Source organism: Crinia signifera, chromosome 5 (assembly GCF_055691185.1).
Source record: "Crinia signifera chromosome 5, ASM5569118v1, whole genome shotgun sequence".
Classification (NCBI taxonomy): Eukaryota; Metazoa; Chordata; class Amphibia; order Anura; family Myobatrachidae; genus Crinia; species Crinia signifera.
This window is the reverse complement of record NC_139221.1, coordinates 287,083,996-287,105,970: the sequence shown is the minus strand read 5'-3', so window position 1 is coordinate 287,105,970 and position 21,975 is coordinate 287,083,996. Positions and strand designations below refer to the sequence as shown.

General features: G+C 43.8%; 1 protein-coding gene across 4 annotated transcripts in view; it reads right to left on the bottom strand.

Moving 5' to 3' along the window:
* TRA2A (transformer 2 alpha homolog) overlaps positions 1-21,251 on the bottom strand; it is a 31,463-nt gene extending 10,212 nt beyond the window's left edge. The window contains exons 1-5 of one of the 4 annotated variants that reach the window (XM_083189158.1): positions 21,010-21,250; positions 10,109-10,242; positions 4,923-5,088; positions 4,019-4,093; positions 3,356-3,544 (exon numbers count right to left, since the gene is read on the bottom strand). In XM_083189158.1, coding sequence (XP_083045284.1) covers positions 3,356-3,544; positions 4,019-4,093; positions 4,923-5,088; positions 10,109-10,242; positions 21,010-21,045 — 600 coding nt within the window. In that variant the 5' untranslated portion in view covers positions 21,046-21,250. Of the gene's footprint in view, positions 1-3,355; positions 3,545-4,018; positions 4,094-4,922; positions 5,089-10,108; positions 10,243-21,009 lie in introns of all 4 variants that reach the window. The other 3 variants (XM_083189157.1, XM_083189160.1, XM_083189159.1) reach the window with 3 other exon arrangements.
* Between the last annotated feature and the right edge of the window lie 724 nt (positions 21,252-21,975).

Here is a 21,975-nt window from a genome sequence, read left to right as displayed (position 1 = left end):
CATGCCGCACACTGTAGTTAATGGACACAATTGTGTACGGGTACCACACCCGTATAGGCTAGGGAATTACAAATATTGGTACTTGTGTACTAGCACGGCGCCCATTGCATCGCAGACCATAAGGCATGCGATGGTAGCCGATGTTAAACAATTTTAAATTGTATACCATCAAATGGTATGCCATTCTAATCGCAAAATACAATGGTATGCAATTTAAAATTTTACAAGCACCCTAATGGGGGCTTACAATGTTAAATGCACCCCCACTATGAACGTGAACTCGAAGCGTGGCGAGCGCAGCCAGCGAGGGGCGGCGGTACGCGTCCTGCAACCTTTTCATACCCCCACTATCCGCGTGGAGTTGATTTTATAGTGTGGCGAGCGCAGCGAGGCGAGACCTGCGGAATATATGTAAAGTAATACAAGTAAAAGGTTGTAGGACGCGTACCGCCGCCCCTCGCGGGCTTGCTACGCTTCGGGTTCATAGTGGGGGTGCATTTAACATTGTAAGCCCCCATTAGGGTGCTTATATACACAATTAAACATTTTATAGGGGGGGTTTATACAATTTTAAATCGCATCGCAGTGCATCGGGTGTATGCCATGCAATGATATGTCGTGCGACCTAATATTGTGGGCGCCGTGATAATACACAAATACCCAAATATATTATCAGGGTCATTAGAAAACCTTCCAGGCAGCTATTTTAGTTGAGCACATACTTTAATTTACAGTACAGTTACCCCACCAATAAACCAGCACCCTTTGTTCCATCAGTGCACCGGATTAGCAGTAGATCCCACCACAGTCTACTTCTACCCTGCAGGTCATCCACTGACCCTCCCTGCAGCACCTAAACCTCCTACAGCCAATTGCTCTGATCAGACACTACTTAACGCACCTGACAGATCCAGGTTTTAGCAGCACAAAGAGTCTAAACCCATCTAAAGAGCTTGGGCTACAGCCCTCAACCCATTTTTTCCTTGAATGTCTGAAGGCGAAAATAAAATATATGGGACTGATTAGGCTAATTGGCATGTAATCAAAGACAATTGAAAATTCCAGTAGATGGCCATTCCTATAGCTGTCCAGCAGATCTGTCCTATACATGATCATACAGATATGCGTAAGTAAATTACGCTATGCTAAGCATTCAGTGGTGATCGAAGTGAAAACATCCACGCCCCCCACACTGTCTGATTGGTTGCATTGTTACTATTACTATCAGACAACACTGCCGGGTGAAGCTGTGGCTGTAAACAATGCGTCCATGCTAGGCAATTGTTTAAAAGTGAGGGCTTCACTGCAGACTGCATTCAGGATATTTATGGGGCAAGTATGACTTATAACCACACATTAAACTTTATATTAAAAAAAAAAAAAAAACACCCCAATTCTTAAGTTTAACTTCTACATAATCAGTGATCTTGGGAATATTTCAGGACATAAGCACCAAATACACACAAGGTACAGTAACCTTTTAACTTTTGTTGTGGGCGGTCCTATATAGATGAATCACACTGAATGTATACTAGCCCTTCATTTATAAAACTAACCAATACATGTCCACTTTAGGCTTCAAGTGCCTAGACACATGCATGATAGCCACGCAGATGTGAAAATGCAGTGTTAAAGTAAAATGAATTTATCGTGCCCATGCATCTACGATGTTATGGGGTAATACCCTGACAGTCCTGTCAAGAGATTGGTTCATGGAATAATAGACACTGGGAATACAGAAACCAGGGTAAAGCTATAGGTGTCTTTAACAGGTATGCAATGCCCTGCTCTAGAGAACCTATTTATATTACTCCCACACTAGTCAGATACACTGTTCATGCCACATTCAGTTGAGCTTTTTTCCTACTGCATGAGTCTAGGATTCATGCACACAGTCACTGCTGTAATTGAGAGGACAGCCTCAGACAGGTCTTAAAAACAGATCCGATTGACATGTTAGGGAAGTGTTGCATGTGTGTCACTGAAGTGACTGCTAACTAAGAAAAGTAATCTCTCACGTTGGAGGCCAGACTGATGGACCACCTAGCATGGGGCTGCTGCAGCAGCTTATGATTGTGCAATCGATGGTTGCAGCCTTACATCACGTAAAGGCTTGTAGTGGTATTTGCGCCAAGTTGCAGATTTGTGAGATGCCACAGTGCACAAAGCAAGATTAAGCCCTACAAGAGCCTTAACACCCCATTGTTTGTGTAATATATATACACCCAAACAGATCTAGGTGCCTTTCTGGTACGCGTCCTCCGACTTTTTCATACCCCCACTATCCACGTCTGCATGGAGTTGACTTTATATAGTGTGGCGAGCGCAGGGAGGGGATGTGGATGACTTTACATATATTGTGCATTCTCTCGCCACGCTTCGGGCTCGGTGGCTCGCCACACTATATAAAATCAACACCACGTCGACGTGGATAGTGGGGGTATGAAAAGGTCGGAGGACGTGTACCGCTGCGCTCGCCTTCGGGTTAGCGTTGATACTGGGGTGGCGTTAACAATGGGGGGGATTTAACATACTCATTACCCATCAGGGTGGGTATACAATAAAAAAATTGGGTCTGGGGGGGCATTTAACATGGGAATAAGCCCAAATCGGGCATGATCGCGTCGCATGCCATTATAATGGCATGTGAGGCGATATTAAAATTGTATACTCAGCCCGGGGAAAGGCTCAAATTGGGTCCCATCGCATACCTTAATTAGTGGTATGCAATGGGCGCCGTGATAATACACAAGTACCGTATATTCAATGCCGTGGGCATCCTCGCCGTTTAACCCCTTCGCCGGCCGCATTGAATACTACCTTTAGTGTTCACCACTGGCATTCTGATATGTGCCTGCAGTCAATGAAGCCTCACAGATTTAATAAGCATTTGAATCAATGAAGCACAATGTTAATAGCACTGGGAAGGCGCTATTGAATTGGCTGTACTATTAAGCCTGTCTAGATTATTCCTGTGCACAACTCCCCTGAGGAGTGAGCAGAAACCCAATTAAATTAGTGCCATGATGCAGTTTCCTGCCTCTTGAGTGGCCCAAACACATGGCAGGCACTTAAGTTGGAGAATACTGGTTACCGCAACTAAACGCACGGTTTAAGGCATGGAAACTGGCATCTCCCGAGTGCTGGCGTGCTGTTGACAATTGCATAGATCAGTGACCTCTTTCCAGGCGCTATTAACATTGTGCTCTTTGACTTAAGAGTGATCAAGAATAGGACAAAAATATTTAAACTAGTTACTCACACAGGTAACCAACTTACATTTCACACCACACGGCGTAAAACTTGTGCAAGACTGAATGTAGGGTTATAAAAATCTGCTTAAAATCAAGGTTACCTCTCTGGAATCCTCAATTCGTTCAAAATAGACAAATGCAAATCCCCGTGACCGCCCAGTCCGCTGATCATAAACTACATTGACACCATCAAGGGGGCCATAGCGTGAGAACACTTCTCTTAGATCACGTTCTGTTGTGTACAAGCTCAAGCCAAATACTCCAACACATGTGTTTGGATCTGGGTTAACCTATAAAGAAAATGAAAGACAAGTTTATATGGCTTTACACTTAATGACAAAGGACATTTATCACATGTAAAAAGGGTTTTCTTGGCTAAACCTATTTAAAAAAACAAACAAAAAAACTATGTAATATAGCACAGGTTCTCAGTCAGTCCTCAGAACCCCATACAGTGCTGGTTTTGCAGGTCTCCCTCACAGAATCATGGGAACATTGTTGATCTTTCAAAATGTGTCAGTCAGTAATGAGTGCACCTGTCGGGTGACCTGGAAACCACGAACTGTGTGGGGTCCTTAGGACAGAGTTTAAGAACCACTGCAATAGCTCTTTGGGTATTGCATCAGAGTATATTTTAATCTGCTATATAGAAAAACTGGCAAAATTAGGGAACACATTAAGATTCTGCTTTTTAAATGTACACAATTAGTCCAAGTTCATTACAGCAGAAATACCATACATTTCTTAAACAGCAAGTTTTGTACCTCTTTATTATGAAGCGGATGATCATTTTTCTCGGAGGTCCTTCTATTACTTTGTTTTCCCTTTGCAATATCGATCTGTAGGGGAGATTTTAATATGGCTGCTATGGCTGTCACGTCAAAAAAAATATGTCACAAACTGAAGCATTGATTCTGCTTCAACACAGGAGAATTTAATGTAATCTGAGTGAGAGCCAGTCAGTCACAGAGCTGCTTGGTGGTCAGGTGATAGGAAAGACAGGGAAGGGGTTGGGGTCAACCTTTATTCCAGATAACTGGAGAAACACCTCTCTTTAGAAGAGACTATCATTTGTTTACCCCCCACCCCCAATTTTTTTTTTTTTAAGTTCTCTAGAGCAAGCTTTTTTTTTTTTTTTTTTTTTTTTTTTTTATTTCAGAATACAATGACTTTATACATAATCTGCATTTCACCCACAATTATTTTTATTACACTGAGGGGGTTAGACTCCAGTATGAATGAAGTTCCCTTTTGCCAGAACAAAATGAACATAAAAAAAAAAAAAAAAAAAAAAAAAAAGATTCAAGAGCATTTTCTAGAAAATCAAAATGTACATAGATAATACTAGCATGCAAAGATTGGTTTTCCTCACCTGCAAGTCATGTGGGACAGGATTTATTTTTATACCAGGAAGCTCAGTAAGCATAATGTACTGTACTCAAAATAGGAGCCCAAAAAAAACAAACAAAAAAAACCCCTGCTCCTGTCACCGTCTGTGGGTCACCTAGTTGACAGCCAGAACTAATGTCTGCATGCTTAAGGCCATTTTGTTATCTTGCCATTTTAACACAATGATGCAGAAACACCAAGCTAGGACATTGTTTTAAACTGGTAAGTGGTTAGAGATCAGAAAAGAGATTGAAAAAACAAATTAGTATGCAGACATACCCTGCTGCCATTGTGCCTCCGTCTGTTGGACATTGGAGAATGACTGCGACTTCTCCGGCGTTTGTGTTCTGGTGAGTATGATTTGCTCTTTGATCGTCTTCGGTGGGAATGGGATCGAGACCTGGAGCGGGAGTAACGCTTGTGAGAGCGCTTTTTAGATCTTGATCTTTATGGATGTGGGGAAATAAAAATATAAATAGTTTTACATGTTAATTCTCTGCCCAGACAATTGACAACATTCACCACAAATGATCGTCAGAATGGGTATAATAGATCGTGGTAGTTTACCAGCACTGCAGGGAGGTAGGAGACCGATGCACAAGGCTTATAAACAACTGAACACACTACAGCTTCTTTGCGCCAGCTAATACAGGCATGTTCAAGTATTTGATGCCAGGGAGGTGGCCAGGTTCATTTTTGTTCATAGGCACATCTCTTCAATGCAAACAGTTTATCATAGCTGTATTCACAATAAATAGAACACTTGGCATCACCATAATTAGATGAAGTACATCTAATGCTGTAGTATGGGAGTCAAGTTAGGTACATACTGGGATATATATATATATATATATATAGTTACATAGTAGGTAAGGCTGAAAAAAGACTTGCGTCCATCTAGTTCAACCTGGTATAGATATCCATTGCTGATTTGGTAGGTTCTGGTATTTTACAGACAAATTATATTTCTTATTTGTACCCATGGATGTTTTTCTCCAGTAAATGTTTGTCCAACTTTGCCTTGAATGCATTTAATGAGCCAGCCGTTACCACCTCTCTGGGAAGAGAGTTCCAGAGTTTGACTGTTCTGACCGTAAAGAAATTCTACTAGCTGAATTAAATCTTTTTTCTTCTAATCTATACTCATGCCCTCGCGTCCTAGATTCCTTTCTAGTAGAAAAGAGGGTACATGACAGTTCCTTATATTGGCCCTTGATATACTTGTACATGTTGAGCATGTCCCCCCTTAAACGTCTCTTTTCTAATGTAAATAGTCCCAAATTGCTTAATCTCTCCCCGTAGCTTAAATTCTCCATTCCCCTAATAAGCTTTGTTGCTCGCCTTTGGACTTTTTCTAATTCTATGATGTCCTTTTTATAGTGTGGGGCCCAGAACTGTACTCCGTACTCTAGGTGAGGTCTCACCAATGCTTTATACAGTGGCATAATTACCCTTGAGTCCCTAGTTTCCATTCCCCTCTTAATACATGCCAGAATTTTGTTGGCCTTTTTTGTAGCTACATTACAATGGGCACTACATCCTAGTTTGCTGTCTATTTGGACTCCTAGATCCTTTTCAAGTATGGAATTACCCAGTTCCTCTCCGCTAAGGTTGTAACTTGCACACTGGTTGTGTCTCCCAAGGTGCATAACCTTACATTTATCTACATTGAACCTCATCTTCCATTTTTTTGCCCACTCATCTAGAATTGCAAGATCATTTTGAAGCATGGTGACATCTTCTGATGATTTGATGACTTTGCTAAGTTTTGTATCGTCCGCAAAGATGGATACATTGCTGAGTAACCCTATCCCAATATCGTTAATAAAAATGTTAAACAAAATGGGCCCCAAAACCGAACCCTGGGGCACTCCACTTAGTACCGGTATCATATCTGATACGGCACCATTCACAACCACTCTTTGTTCTCTATTACATAGCCAATTCCCTACCCATCTGCAGATATTTTCACCCAATCCTAGGTTCTCCATTTTATTAATCAATCTCTTGTGTGGGACAATATCAAATGCTTTAGCGAAATCTAGGAAAATCACATCTACAGCATTTCCATTATCGAGGTTTTTACTAACCTCTTCATAGAACCCTAGTAGATTAGTTTGGCATGAACGATTTTTCACGAACCCATGTTGGTTAGTACTGAGTAGACTGTGATGATCTAAATATTTCTGGATACCATCCCTTAAAAATCCTTCAAATAGTTTACCCACAATTGATGTTAAACTAACGGGTCTGTAATTAGCGGGATCTTCCTTTTTTCCTTTTTTGAATATTGGCACTACCTCTGCTATTCTCCAATCTTTTGGTACTATACCTGACGATAGTGACTTGCTAAAGATATAATGTAGGGGGGTAGCTAGTTCATCCCTTAATTCCATTAATACCCTTGGATGAATCCCATCTGGCCCTGGTGATTTATTTGTTTTGAGTTTGCTTAGCCTCAGTATTATTTCCTTCGGCGTGAAATCCACAATGAGATCTGGCTTATTTGTCCCATTTGTGGTAAATGTTCGTTCCACAGTCTGCTCTCCCTTAGTAAATACTGATGAGAAGAACTCATTTAACAGTTTTGCTTTTCCCTTGTCCTCAGTAACACTTTTTCCACTAGTATCAGTTAGTGGGCCTATGTTTTCCTTAATTAAACGTTTACTATTTATGTATTTAAAAAACTTCTTTGGGTTGGTTTTGCTTTCAGTGGCTATGCACTCTTCATATAATATTTTAGCTGCTTTGATTACCCCTTTACAAGTTTTGTTTGATTCTTTGTATTTTGCGAACGCCTCCTCATTCAAGTTATTTTTATAGAATTTAAAGGCTCTGGTTTTATTGTTGATAGCTGACCTTACTTCTTTGTCCAACCATGGTGGCTTTTTTTTATTGAATTTACCTTTAGTTACTTTAGGAATGTATTCAATAGTTAGTGAGTCAAGCACCTTTTTTAGAGTATCCCACATTTCCTCTGCATTTTTTCCCTCCATAACCGTTTTCCACCCAATTCCTGTTAGGGCTTCCCTGAATAATTCAAAGTTCGCTTTTCTGAAGTTTAGTATTTTTGCAGATCCTTTTTGATGTAATTTACTGAAGTTGATTTCCAGTGAAACCATATTGTGATCACTGTTCCCTAATTGTTCAATTACTTTTGTGTTTGAAACTAAGTCTGTGTTATTTGTTAAAACTAAGTCCAAGAGTGCCTCATCACGAGTTGGAGTTTCCACCGTTTGTGTAATAAACTGGTCTTTAAGTAAGCTTAAGAACCCATTGCTTTTTGCGGATTTACCTGTTTCGTTTTCCCAATCAATGTCGGGTAAATTAAAATCCCCCATAATTAATACCTGACCCTGATTTAATGCTTGTTTGATTTGGTTTAAAAGAAGAGACTCTTCCCTTTCGTTTATATTTGGTGGTCTATAGCATACCCCTATTATAAATGTTTTTTGGTTTTTTATTATTGTCGGTTATCTCTGCCCACACTGTCTCCGAGTTGTCGTCTTCCAGGTCTGTGCTCATATTTTACTCACATGATGTTAAGTTATTATTTACATATAGGCACACACCCCCGCCCCTTCTATTTTCCCTGTCTTTCCTGTAGAGTGTATATCCCTCCATGTTTAATGCCCAGTCATGCGACTCATTACACCATGTTTCTGTAATACCAATGATGTCGTAGTCATCCATACTGATCACCGTTTCTAGCTCCCCGATTTTACTCACTAAGCTTCTTGCATTAGCGAGTAAGCATTTTAATTTATGTTTATTTTTAGATATGGCTCTAATATTGTGATTAGTTTCACCCCAGGACCCATTTGAATTCTTTACTAGCTTCCTCTTTCCCCTCTCCCCTTCAATAGACTCTCTACAGGCCTCCCCACCATGCACACTGCCTGCCCTCTTTATAGTTCTGGGAATTCTTCCTCTGTCCTTCCCTCCTTCCCGTATACTAAGATCATCTGTACCTAAGGACTGTAGTGGGGTAACGTGACTGTTACAACATAACATTTTATTACATGACATTCCTGATGCACCCTGAGAGTTACCCCCGATTATACCCTTGTTATGTCCCAGGACATTGTCTATGTCTCCGTCCCCCCCATCATCTCCTTCCCCCATATGATTCCTGATCCCAGTCCGGCTTCTCTCCCTGATGGTCCCATAATGTCTTGCTGCCCCCACCCCCCCGTCACCTAGTTTAAAATCTCCTCCAACCCTCTAACCATCCTTCCCCCCAGCACCGCAGCCCCCTCCTCGTTCAGGTGCAATCCATCACGGCAAAAAAGATGGCGCCTGACCGAGAAGTCCGCCCAGTGTTCCATGAAAACGAATCCCTCTTTCCTACACCAATCCTTAAGCCACACATTTACCTCCCTGATCTCCCTCTGCCTCCCTGAGCTAGCGCGTGGCACTGGTAATATTTCCGAGAAAATTACCCTAGATGTCCTCGCCTTTAATTTCTTACCTAATTCCCTATACTCTTTCTTGAGGACATCCCACCTACCATTGACTTTGTCGTTGGTGCCGATGTGCACCAAGACCGCCGGGTTGCTCCCAGCCCCTCCCAACAATCTGTCGACTCGGTCCGCGATGTGCCGTACCCGAGAGGCAACAGACCGTGCGGCGATCGCGGTCCCGATAGCATATATATATATATATATATATATATATATATATATATATATATATATATATATATATATATATATATATATATATATATATATATATATATATATATATATATATATATATATATATAGCCAATGATAAGCATGATGTTGTATCGTCAGTATTGTTCGTGGTGCGCATGGCCACAGGACACTAATGCGCCGTCTCTATGGTGTGCTGAGTGCATGGAAATGCAATTAACTAATTCAATTATGCTTTGCCGCAATATATTCTTTACTGGCCCGTCAAAATGACAGATCAGAACAGTAATGTCCGTGCAAGCTCGAACGGAGCAACATTTGAGATGCTACGGCGTGCGTCACCTAGTGGCAGTTGGCACGCACTACTCTTTAATTTCCCCATAGAGGTGAGGAGCAAAATTGGCAGATTATATAGAATTATTCCTGAACTATTCGTTGCCATGCATGAAGAAAATAGGCGGGATGCAGCAATTTGTTTGCAATGTACCCAGACACACTCCGCCTGCACAATGGCATTTACCAACACCATATGCATGAAGATTATAGCAAAGGACAGCTCTTGCATCAAGAGCTGTCCTTCCCTCAGATAGAACTTCCTCACAGGAAGGAGCTGCAATAGAAGCCCATAGACTTTCATAGGGCCACACCAATCTGAGTAATGCATTGCCCAAGCCCTGGAAGGTTTCTCATTCTGGGCTTACTGCATATGCAGAGGTGTGGTCACATTTTAAACATTGCTGTGTTACACATTTAGGACAAACCACTAATATTTTCTTAGCTGGGAAAATAACCCATATATTTACATACCGAGATTTTGACCTGGATCGGGAACGAGAGTCGGACCCTTTTGAAGCCTTTGATCCACTGCGGGAGCGAGAATGACTCTCTGATTTTGGCCGGGCAGCACTTTCAGTGGGTGACTTTGAACGGGAGCGGGATTCCTAAGAAAATAAAAGTAAATTAAAATACAGAACCTCTATGAAATTCCTATCTTAATACAGAGAAGACAAATGATATAATCCTGGAAAACAAGTTATTAGGTTGCATGTCTAATCCTCCAAATGTCCAAGTTTAAAACGTAATATTTCCGCTAGTGGTACCCTATTTGAGCCAGATGACCAAATTGTCTGTTAACTAAAATCATGCAAATGATTAATTTGATCATACAGACACTGGGAACATAAACCATACATTTACTTAACCTAGGACCCATTCATTCTTCCAGATTCTGTTAATTCTACGACACTCTTGATTTAAACTTTTCTTCATTCTTCACTTTTTTTTTTCGTTTTTCACCTTCGTGTATTCTTCCCCAATTCAACCAATTCATTAAAGCCTTAAACATATTCAAGAGCTTCTATCTGAACAATCTTCTGTTCAATTTTTCCCCCATTCAATTGATATTTTCTGATCTTTACAACTTTTCATTAGCCTTCTTTTATCTTGCTTTCTCTTCAACATTCTTGGAAAAAACTCTTCAATTTCTTCACGAATATTAACCTTAATGGAAAAAGAACATTTAGTATATTTAAGCAAATAGGGACTAGATACTCTCCTGTGGCAATGAAGTTATGAAACGCCAACAGAAAAGAGTATGCACAGAATTTGGCATGGTCTCCCTGCAGAAATCATCTGATCGTCTCTTTTCAGGACACCTGTCATAGTACAACGCTCAACAGATCAAGCCTACTGAATACTGCTACACTGTCCTGCCTTCTAACATGAACGCTACACTTCACAAAAGGTTTCACTTATGCTCAAAAGCCATTTGTAAACCTATTCTGAACGCTTACCACCTCTCACACGGTGGGAGTATGTAATAACCAGATCAACACCTGTATATTAGCACAAAAAAATAAAACCCATGCCTTCGGGCTAAACAAAATGAATCAAACCTGTCAAAGCATCATTTAAAAAAATTAATAAAAAATAAAAAAAATTGGTGGGAAATGTAAGGGATCACCAGAATGTAATACAATTAAGTCAAGCTACCTAATACTAAAATTTGCAGAATGCCTCAAATACCAACAAATGCCCCCAAATCAATTAAAGCTTTACACCAATACGAACACCTGACTAGAAATATTTCTGGATATTTTGCCAGACTAGCCTGTAACAGTCCACTTCTAGCTCATTGTATTGCTACAGAAGATTTACTATTAAGCAGAACAATGTCAGGCTATGCCAGTGGTTTCCAAACTGTGTGCCTAGACACCCTGGGATGCCCTCGGGATGTTTGCAAGGGTGCCTCAGTGTTACTACATAATTCAGTTTAGGATATAAAATGTTCTGCACCATTGCTAGAATGCACACTAATATGGTACAAAATGAGGGTTTAAAGTTAAAGATTCTAAATTTTACTACTGAAAGTTGACCATACAGCAGTGATGGCTAACTTGACACTCCAGCTGTTGAACTACACATCCCAGCATACCCTGCATCAGATTTACTATTTGGCCATGCTAAAACTGATTCAGGGCATACTGGGATGTGTAGTTCAACAGCTGGAGTGTCCAGGTTAGCAATCAATGCTATACAGCATCAAGGCACCCATACACGATGTGATGAGATGCGTCGCATAGACCATAGAGTATGTGCTACCCATACTTTTATAACTAACTAGAGTGCATCGCAACGTGTATGGGCAGCATAAGATTCTTTGGTACTTTTTTCCTAGAACGGCGCCCGTCGGGTCCCAATGCATACCATAACTTAAGGCAGGCATGTCCAAAGTCAGAACAAAAAAAGAGGGGGGTGAACAATCGCACTGGCAGTGTTTATAAGGTAACCCCTTGTTTCAATCAATATTCATAGATTTTATTATGTGGGGTGTGCTGTCACTTCAACAGTAATTTGAGCAACAACAAGGGAAGAGAAGAAAGACTAATGTACGTGACGCACTGTTAGGACAAGAAAAATGAATAAAATTTAACCTTTAATTGTTTATTTTAAGATTTGCAACATAAAAACAATTGCCAAGGAGGCAAAGAGGAAGAAACAAAGTGTTTTTAAAAGGGGGGATATAGATCCTCTCAAATTGAACCCCAATGTCCTGTTCCCAGTGTAATTGCTAGATTAGGTGCTTGTTGCTGTATATCTTACAGTGTGTACCCACTCATGAAATGAACAAATCTGTTACAATTTTCACTTAAGTTAATTTTGTTTATAACACAGATTGCTCCCAAGGACTGTGCAGATAAATTAGGACAGCAAAGTATGTCTGTCTGTTTGGTCCTTTAAACATAAAAAAAGGGTTATAAATCTGTTATAAACTAATATTAAACAAAAGTAACTTAATTAAGTGAAAATTGTAACAGATTTGTTCATTTCATGAGTGGGTACACACTGTAAGATATACAGCAACACGCACCTAATCTAGCAATTACACTGGGAACAGGACATTGGGGTTCAATTTGAGAGGATCTATATCCCCTCTTTTAAAAATACCTCCCTGAGGTCGCCCTTCTATCCCCACTGTCTACGCTCCAGTGACACCTAGTGGAGGAAGGAGAAAAATACTTTGTTTCTTCCTCTTTGCCTCCTTGGCAATTGTTTTTATATGTCGCAAATCTTAAAACAAACAATTAAAGGTTACATTTTATTCATTTTTCTTGTCCTAACAGTGCGCCACGTACATAAGTCTTTGTTCTCTTCCCTTGTTAATGTCCAAAGTCAGGCCCGTGGGCCAATTGCAGCCCATGCTGTCATTTCAAGCGGCCCACAGCCTCCAGCTAGAAGCGGGCAGAGCATCAGATGTAGGAAGCACAGCACAGGACACTAAAGGTGGGGCCCCGGCGAGCGTGCCTTTACCTTGCTGTCTGCTCAAGTGAGGAGGTGCCGGCCGCCACAGTCAGATGTGTTTGGCGTCCTACCACTGCTGCTGCAATCGTATATATCACCCTACTCCACAATCAGTGACGGCAGTGTTTTGGGAGGGGGGCAGCAAGGGGGGAAGCTTGCTCCTGTAACATGCAGAGCGGAGGTGGGCAGCCCAAGCATCTCCTGTCCTTGCAGTGCCTGCTTTGCCTCTCCTTCCTCTGGCTCACACAAGGGGCTGGGAAACATACAGAGAAGGCACTGCAAGGGTGGCAGAGTGGGGGACATACAGTGAAGGAGGGTCAGGCTGGGGGACATACACTGAATGGAGGCAGTGATGGCCATTCAGAGAAGGGGGAGCAGGGGCAGGCTGGGAGGCATACAGTGAATGGGGTACATAGTGAATGGGAGTCATACAGTGAAGGAGGGTCAGGCTTGGGGACATACAATGAATGGAGGCACTGATGGACATTAAGAGAATGGGGGGCAGGCTGTGGGACAGAGTGAATGGGTGCAGAGTGGGGAACATACAGTGAAGGGGCAGGCTGGGGGACATACAGTGTATGGGGGCAGAGTGGGGGACCATTCTGATGTGATTAATGATTCAAATAATGACAGGCTGAATGGTCGGCGCCCACACATTTACACTTCACCAAATCTGGCCCTCGTCGCAAAAAGTTTGGACACCCCTGATATACGATGGGACCCAACCGACCTGATTTCGGGCTTTAAAGACGTTTCCCGTACAATTTAAAAAAAAAACGGTCGCATCACATGCCATTATAATGGCATGCAACCGACCAGATTTTTACATTGGACCCAATGTAAAAATGCTCCGAGACCAGATTATACATTGGACCCAATGTTAAATGCCCCCCCAGACCCGATTTTTAATTGTATACCCACCCTGATGGTTAATTATTATGTCAAATTCCCCCCATTGTTAACACAACGCTACGATCAACCGAAGCGTGGCGAGCGCAGCAAGCCCGCAAGGGGCAGCGTTGCACACCCTCCGACCTTTTCATACCCCCACTATCCACATCGGCGTGGAGTTGATTTTATATAGTGTGGCGAGCGCAGCGAGCCCGAAGCGTGGCGAGCGCAGCAAGCCACGCGAGGGGACGCATAATGTGTGAAGTAATGAGCGTCCCCTCGCGGGGCTCGCCATACTATATAAAATCAACTCCACGCCGATGTGGACAGAGGGGGTATGAAAAGGTCGGAGGACGCGTACCGCTGCGCTCGCCACGCTTTGGGTTGGTGTTGATCGTGGCGTTTTTCCAACCCGATTTCATACAATAAAAAAATCGGTGGTGCCCTGCTAGGAAACAAATACCGATTCTTTCCCTCACCCAACTACAGAACAAAATCCTGGTAATGTAATGGTGCCCACACAAGGTGAGGTGTGCAGGGGGTCAGTTGAATACTGACCCTGCAGCTGTGACAGCTCACAGCAAGCATTGAATACACCCCAATATGTCACTTCACATCTTGAACATAAATAGCCAAACTGCTTTTGATTTAATGTCAAGCATCTATAAGTGCTATAGGAGTTCTGAATGGAGGAGACAAGCATAAAATGCCGCTTTGGATGCCCACACTCTAGACCAGGGGTGGCCAAACCGCGGCTCTCGAGCCGCATTTTGCTTTCCCCCTTGCTAAGTGCAGCTCCTGCTGCCCTCCGTCCCCCCCGCCCGAATCCATCTCCTTGAGGGGAGGAGAGAACGCATTGCGCATCTCTCCTACCCCTTAGTGTGCATCATTGTGACTGGGCTGTCCGCCAATCAGAGCTCGCGGGCCGGCAGCCTATCAGGAGGCGGCCCGCGAGCTTTGATTCGTGGATGGACCAGTCACAGGGAACTGGGGGGGGGGGGGGGGGGGAAGACATGCGCTGTGCTCTCCTCCATGACATGCAGGAGTCGGACTGCAGGGGGACGCCCGGCCAGACAGTCCTCTCCCCGCCCGGCAGCAGCAATTTCCTAATGAAAGTCTGACAACCATGTCAGAGCACTAAAATTCCCTGGAAAACCACATCCCTCCCTTCTGCATTGAAGTCACACTTGCTCCATTCTCCACTTTCTACCTGTGTACCAAAATCTGACAATGCATTCAAAACAGACTGAAAATTTTAATTTTGTAATTCTGGTTCATAAAACCTTAATTATTACATAATCATAAAAGCATAGCGTCTGGGCTTCAGATAAAACGACTAGAAGAACATTGGAGGATAGTGGTCAAAATCATGTAGAATGTGATTGGTCCGTCAGTATGTTCTGTGACATGACCTCATAGGTCCAGAGTGTAATGCATGACTATTTTCATTCGATCCCTTCTGGCTTTACAGAATTGAGCATTTTGTAAAAGGTTATTCTATACACACATCCGTGTCCATCTGAATTAAAGTTGGAAAGTTGTTTTTTTTTTCACATGGATCAGTTGCTTTCGCAAGCAACGGCTTTGTGCCGCAGGTAATGTTACAGACGGATCAACTTGAGCTGTCACACCATTCATCCTAGTCAGTGGTTATTATGGCTGTAACACAGCGACCATGCAGTTTGAAAGCCCTAATGTATTTGTCAATTCTACTGAAGTTAAACAGAAAAACACGATCTAGTATTTTGCCTGACGCATAAATCCATCGTGCGAGAAAGCCTTTATCGGTTTGTGTGTCCTAAATAGGATAGGGTCACTAGGCCGACACGCAGGCAGGCCAACAAGCATTAGGCGATATGGGGAAAGTCAGAAGTAAAAAAAAGTTGACATGGGGGTTTTCACTTTTTTTCCACTAGGACATGGTGGGATAATAAAATTGTGTGCCGAGCGTAGCCATGTCGACATTCGAGTATAAAAAAAAAAAAAAAAAAAAAAAAAAAAAAAAACACGTCGACCTTCAGTCTATCCAATGATCATACCCATCCAAGATAGGGTACCAATAAATAAATCTGCAATTTAAATGATAGACCAAATAAAAACCAAGTCTCATAATACCCACTTGTGACAAATTCCTTCAATCTTTGCCTTGCAAAGATATGAATGCCCCTATATACTTGTGCAAGGTTTCCATGCTAGCATTACGTGCGATACCCGGCGCAGAGAATTGACCCTTTGAGCTGCTTGTGACTAGTCTGCTAGTCTGTACATGCAACTCAATATGAGGATATAGTCAATTGACAGTATAATACTGGATGTGGCCACTTTACTATCTTTTGTGTACACACAATCTGGTCTGTATGGGTGTTTCAGGGAGTGCACTGGAGGGACCGCCGACACAGACTGTCCATTCGCCACAGGGACCAGCTGCCGGGGGGAGGAACTGCAGCAGCAGCGGCGCACATCATACCCTCCGACCACAGGCTGACATGTACCCCCCCTCCCCTCAGCAGCATCAGGGACCCCTCTCCTCCCGCAGCAGCTGGGCACAGCTTCCCCAGCACTGCACGCTGCAGAACCATTTATACCAGCATTTACACTGGTCCTATCCGGGTTCTACCCAGGTCAGGACCTGGGTAGAGGACCCATGTAAATGGATACGGATATACCCTATTTACACCACCGATGATCCGGGTCTGACCTGCCGCTGACCCGGATTTTTTGGCGGTGTAAAAGGGGTATTATTTTCAGGTCTAGCTTGAACCAAGATTTAATCTACCAGGATATAAGGGTGGTGTGATCTTGGAAACTATTCCAGTTTTAAAAGTGAGTTTTCTGTCCTCCAGTTTAATTTTTATAAAAGTCTAAATCACATAGCTGAAAACAGCTGCTATATTGTCAAACCTGTGTCCAATTTCGACAAAATACAAGTGGATCAGCAAGTTCTTCACCGATCCACGTGTTTTCCAACTGGCGGAATGTTTACGACCGTCAAAGACTGAATAGCTTTGGTCTAATTGGCCAATAGTTCCAACAGTCGCAAAAGAACTTTACTTATACCAAATTAAGGAAGCCGATTGGAAAACCTACCTAATGCATAAAAAAAGTGTCTGGCTTTTATCACCGGCCAATCAGCTCCTACCTGTCATTTTTCAAACCAAGCCTGCAACTTCAAAGATAGGAGGTGATTGGCCGGTGATAAAAACCATACACTATCACTTCACCGAGCTTAATAAATCTGCCCGTGTCACAGGTGAAATAATTAGCTCCACCTGTGATCTTTTAAAATGCGTTAGTTAATAGTGGGGTAGATTTATGAATAGGCGATCAGGGGAATCTGCGCTATCCCAGTGCGTTATAGCAGGGGATAGCGCTTCCCCTGATCTATCACACCCGCCGAGCGTTTACTCTAACGCCGGCGGTGTGGGGCATAGCGCAGGGGCGATATTTTGCACTGAGCCACTGCCTCCTGCCAGATTTATAAACTGTCAGCATCGCTGACCATTCCGCCACCTGCAGCTGTCGACTTCACCAGCTGCAGGCGGCGATGCCCTATACTTAACAGCAGGGACAGAGCTGGCGCTGAGCAGGGATCTCGCGAGACTAGCGAGATCCCGCGCATGTGCAGTCAGCCGGCCAGGGGGGGGAAGGAGACGGCGCATCAGTATTAACTGATGCACTGTCTCCAGGAGGGAAATCGCCGGAGGGGGGAGTTAGCGCTCCGCCACTCCGGCGGCAAGATCTTAATAGATCTTGACAGTGTCCCCTCCTGCTTCGCCTCGCTAATGAGGCGAAGCAGGAACTGTTATAGCGGCGCGATAGGCGCCGCTATAATAAATCTACCCCAATGAGTGCACCTGTGAGGTGACCTGGAAAATGGTCACAGTTGGGGGTTCTTGAGGACCGAGGTTCAGAACCACTGCTATATACCACTACCTCTATTAAATGCATTAAACCTCCAGCAACATCCAATCTACCAAGGCTAGTTTTGGGCAACATATAAAAGCAGTGATGGGGAACCTTCGGCCCTCCAGCTGTTGTTGGACTATACATCCCAGCATGACCTGCTACAGTATTGTATTTGGCAATCCTAGAACTATTGCAGGACATGTTGGGATGTGTAGTTCAACAGCTGAGGGCAGAAGATTCCCCATCCCTACTATAAAGTGTTACATCACTGTACATTAATCCAATTTAGAACCATGAAATCCTGCATTGGCCTACTGACAGTTTCTGCAATGCAGTGAACAGCTCATTATACGAACATAACTTTCATAATCCATATTTTTATCTAAGGTAGGCTATCCCATTGAATATCCGCAAAGCTTAAATTTAAACAAAATGAAGAGATTTTTTTTTTTTGTTAAAACCCAGAGCTAAGCTGTGATTACTCTGGGCAATTGGCTGCATACAAAAAGCCATCCTACATATACCCATTTCACATTGTCAAATTAACCCAGGCAATTACTGTGTTGCAGACACATCTACCTGGGGCGAGGTGCAGTGTGAAAGCACCACCTAAAATCCTGAGTTATAAGAAGGGTTAAACACACGATGCCCTCTTTATAATGGGCGACCAGGGTTAGATGTCAAAGCACTGGACATAGCAATGTGAAAGGGGTAATACACTTCTCTGGTATGGCTGCTCTCATATGGCCATCCTCTATGTAGAGCACCATGAGCTACATACCAGGGGAGTGACATCCCTCGTGTCAATACGTACCTGAGTAACTCATCGCCCCACACATTTTATTACATACCCAGGTAGCCTAGGAGTTCACCTATACAAAACCATGGAGGAGAACTCACTTTGAGCATTACTATATAGATTACACAAACCATGGGGCTAACATTTTATACACCAAGGGAACATATACATGTGTCACACACACACCTGGGATGCAAGCACGTGAAAACAAAATCATTAGATTGTTATATCACGTCAGATCTCCAAACTAATTAACTGTTTGTTTGAGCGCTCCAACAGGTCACTTTCCATAAATTACATCAAACCCCCTTATACACACACACACACTACCCTCCCTGGGGAGCTTGCATGCATACACACACACACAGAGCCCCCCTATATATATATATATATATATATATATATATATATATATATATATATATATATATATATATATATATATATATATATATATATATATATATATATATATATATATATATATATATATATATATATATATATATATATATATATATATATACACACACACACACACACTACCCTCCCTGGGGAGCTTGCATACATACATAGCCCCCCTATACACACATATTACCCTCCCTGGGGAGCTTGTATGCATACAGAGCCCCCTATACATACACACACAGAGAGCCCCCCATTATATACACACACACTACCCTCCCTGGGGAACTTGCATAAAGAGCCCCCTAAACACATTACCCTCCCTGGGGAGCTTACATACAGAGCCCCCCCATACATTACACTCCCTGGGGAGCTTACATACATAGCACCCTACACATATTACCCTCCCTGGGGAGCTTGTATGCATACAGAGCCCCCTATACACATACACACACACACACACACACACACACAGAGCCCCCCATTATATACACACACACTACCCTCCCTGGGGAACTTGCATAAAGAGCCCCCTAAACACATTACCCTACCTGGGGAGCTTACATACAGAGCCCCCCCACCTACATTACACTCCCTGGGGAGCTTACATACATAGCACCCTACACATATTACCCTCCCTGGGGAGCTTGCATACATAGAGCCCCCCTACACACATTACCCTCCCTGGGGAGCTTACATACATACAGAGCCCCCTACCTACATTACACTCCCTGGGGAGCTTACATATAGATTGTAAGCTTGCGAGCAGGGCCCTCCTACATATTGACTGTCTGTAAATACCCTGTTTTGTTGTATCACTGTCCCCTTTGTAAAGCGCAACGGAATATGCTGCGCTATATAAGAAACTGTTAATAAATAAATAAATAAATAGAGCCCCCCTACACACATTGCACTCCCTGGGGAGCTTACAAACATAGAGCCCCCCCTAGACACATTACACTCCCTGGCGAGTTTACATACAGAGCCCCCCCTACACACATTACACTCCCTGGGGAGTTTACATACAGAGCGCCATACACACATTACACTCCCTGGGGAGCTTACATACAGAGCCCCCCTACCTATATTACCCTCCCTGGGGAGTTTACATACAGAGCCCCCCCTACACACATTACACTCCCTGGGGAGTTTACATACATAGCTCACTACACACATTACACTCCCTGGGGAGCTTACATACAGAGCCCCCCCCTACACACATTACACTCCCTGGGGAGCTTACAGAGCCCCCCCCCCTACACACATTACACTCCCTGGGGAGCTTACAGAGCCCCCCCCCCCTACACACATTACACTCCCTGGGGAGCTTACAGAGCCCCCCCCCTACACACATTACCCTCCATGGGGAGGTTGCATACATAGAGCCCCCCTACCTACATTACACTCCCTGGGGAGCTTACATACATAGAGCCCCCCTACACACATTACAGTCCCTGTGGAACTTACAGAGCCCCCCCCCCACACACATTACACTCCGTGGGGAGCTTACATACATACAGAGCCCCCTACACATATTACACTCCGTGGGGAGCTTGCATGCATGCATGCAGAGCCCCCTACACATCTAACATACTAAAGGAGTTGTTTGGGAACACACCGCTCCCGTATACGCGCATTATACCCCGGGGAGCAGGAGCGCACACACCACCCCTATATATACATACCCGGGGAGCGCCGCCTGTCTAGCAGGAGCCATCTTCTCCCAGACTAGACAATGCCGCCGCCGCCACCTGCAGATCCTCACTGCGGAGTCGCCGCCATGCCGGTCCCGCATACATTATCCCCAGCCGGGCACCACATACCTTCCGGCTACACGTGCGGGCAGCCGGACACATGAGAAAAACACAAGCACCGCGCACAATGTCGGAGCATTCCGGATACTTACTCTGCCCTCGAAGTTATTCCCCTCCGTGTCACTCATGGCGGCCACGCTAACGTCACCGGCGTCTGGCTCAGAAACGGACAAGTAATTAGTGGGCGGCGGCGGCTGCTGCTGCTGTGTTGTTCCCTTCAGCGATCACTGCGTCCTCAGTCTTCTGTCCGCGAGCGACGTCCTGGATCCCGCTCTCTCCTCAGCCGAACACCTCACAAAATGGCGACGGCTTCGTCTTGTGGCGGTTGATAAGATAGAGGCGGGGATGGGCGGGGCGAGAGCAGACAATGGCGCCCAATGTGGCTGCAGCAGTCACACCCGCAGCAGTGAGTGCCAGCCCCGTCCCGTCCCCGTGTGACGTGTGTCTGTCTGGCGTCTGCTCTCTGCAGTGTGTACGCGTCGGCATGCAAGCATGAAGGATTGGCCGATATTAGAGCGATAAATCGATCAGCCCCACCAGTTATTATTTGAACAAATTAGGGTGTGGATCATTAGGTCAACCACAAGTGTTCGACAGGGAAATGGTCAACACAGGAAAAAGGCACTAGGTTGGCATGGACAAAATGACAACACAAGGAATAGGTCAACATGAGTGTTGACACGGACCCCCAATTAATGTAATGCATACCCTCACGTGGCTCGCTTCCCTCTCATTTTCCATTTGGGCGTGTTGCCTGGCTTCGCTCAGCACACTTTTACCGTTCCCAATTGTCCACGTGGATTGTAAAGTCTGAACAAGTTATCTGAGTGAAAAAACACGAAAAACTCATGACCTTTTCATGTGTTGACCATCGCCACGTCGACCTAGTGCATGTCAACCTTGTGACTGTCAACCTAATTATATGTAGGTTGCCATTATACGTAGAGACTGTGTGCTGGGCTCTGTACATAATAGTCCTCCCATTGAAAGTCTACAGGCACATATACACCGAGGGACTTTGAGCTAAAAGCCGCTCAAAACAGGATGTTTGAGCAGCT